This window comes from Pteropus alecto, unplaced genomic scaffold (assembly GCF_000325575.1).
Source record: "Pteropus alecto unplaced genomic scaffold, ASM32557v1 scaffold45, whole genome shotgun sequence".
NCBI lineage: Eukaryota > Metazoa > Chordata > Mammalia > Chiroptera > Pteropodidae > Pteropus > Pteropus alecto.
Genome location: NW_006442491.1, coordinates 29,306,239 through 29,306,998, shown reverse-complemented (window position 1 = coordinate 29,306,998; position 760 = coordinate 29,306,239). Strand labels below are relative to the sequence as shown.

General features: G+C 56.3%; 1 protein-coding gene across 1 annotated transcript in view; it reads right to left on the bottom strand.

Moving 5' to 3' along the window:
• Nucleotides 1-760, bottom strand: part of MMP9 (matrix metallopeptidase 9) — a 7,246-nt gene that overhangs the window by 1,791 nt on the left and 4,695 nt on the right. Inside the window, exons 10-11 of the mRNA XM_006921880.3 lie at nucleotides 451-590; nucleotides 1-124 (exon numbers count right to left, since the gene is read on the bottom strand). The exon at nucleotides 1-124 is cut by the window's left edge and continues 2 nt beyond it. Of these exons, the coding sequence (XP_006921942.1) occupies nucleotides 1-124; nucleotides 451-590 (264 nt within the window). The remainder of the gene's footprint in view (nucleotides 125-450; nucleotides 591-760) is intronic.

The following is a 760-nucleotide window of genomic DNA, read 5'->3' as shown; positions in this document are numbered from 1 at the left end:
AGCACCTTGCCCTCGCCATGCGAGAGAGCCCCAGTGATTTGGGCCACCTCAGGGCCGAAGCCCAGCTTGTCCAGACGCCTTGGGCCTAGCACTGACGCTCCAGTGTAAACCCACACTTGGCGCCCTGCAGAGAATATGGGTCACATCAGTCTGGGGGCAGGAAGAAGGGACATATTCTCCTTGAATGTCAAAAAGAAAGCCCAGGCTTTCGAAGCCTGGCGTAACCGAAGTCTCTGTGCCCAAAGAGCAGAGCCGCTCGGTGTGGCTGCGCAAGAACGCAGTGAGGAAGGGAACTGAAGTTCAGCCGCCGCTAAATTTGCTAAATTGTATCCGCCCAGAGGGGCGCCTTTTTCTAATGCGCACAAGACGTTTTATGGGTTATCCTGGGTCTCTTGGTCCTAGATTGGTGAGGAGGCGGGGAGAAGCGAAGGGAGACAGGAGGAAACTAACCAGAGAAGAAGAAAATCTTCTTGGTGCGCGGCTCCTCAAAGGCAGAGTCCAGCTTGGAAGGCAGCTCAGGCCAAGTGTTTCTGATAGAGAAGGGGCCCTGCACCTTGCGTCCCTGGTTCTCAGAGAATCGCCAGTACCTCCTGGGAACGTGAAAAGAGAATGGCGGGGGCACTGAACCTTGAACCGATGACCAGTGGGCGGCGAGGGACAAGCAGGTCCCTCCTCCAAGCCTACACACACTCACACACACACACACACACACACACACACACACACACACACACACACACCCCTGCCCCCCAACACTCCG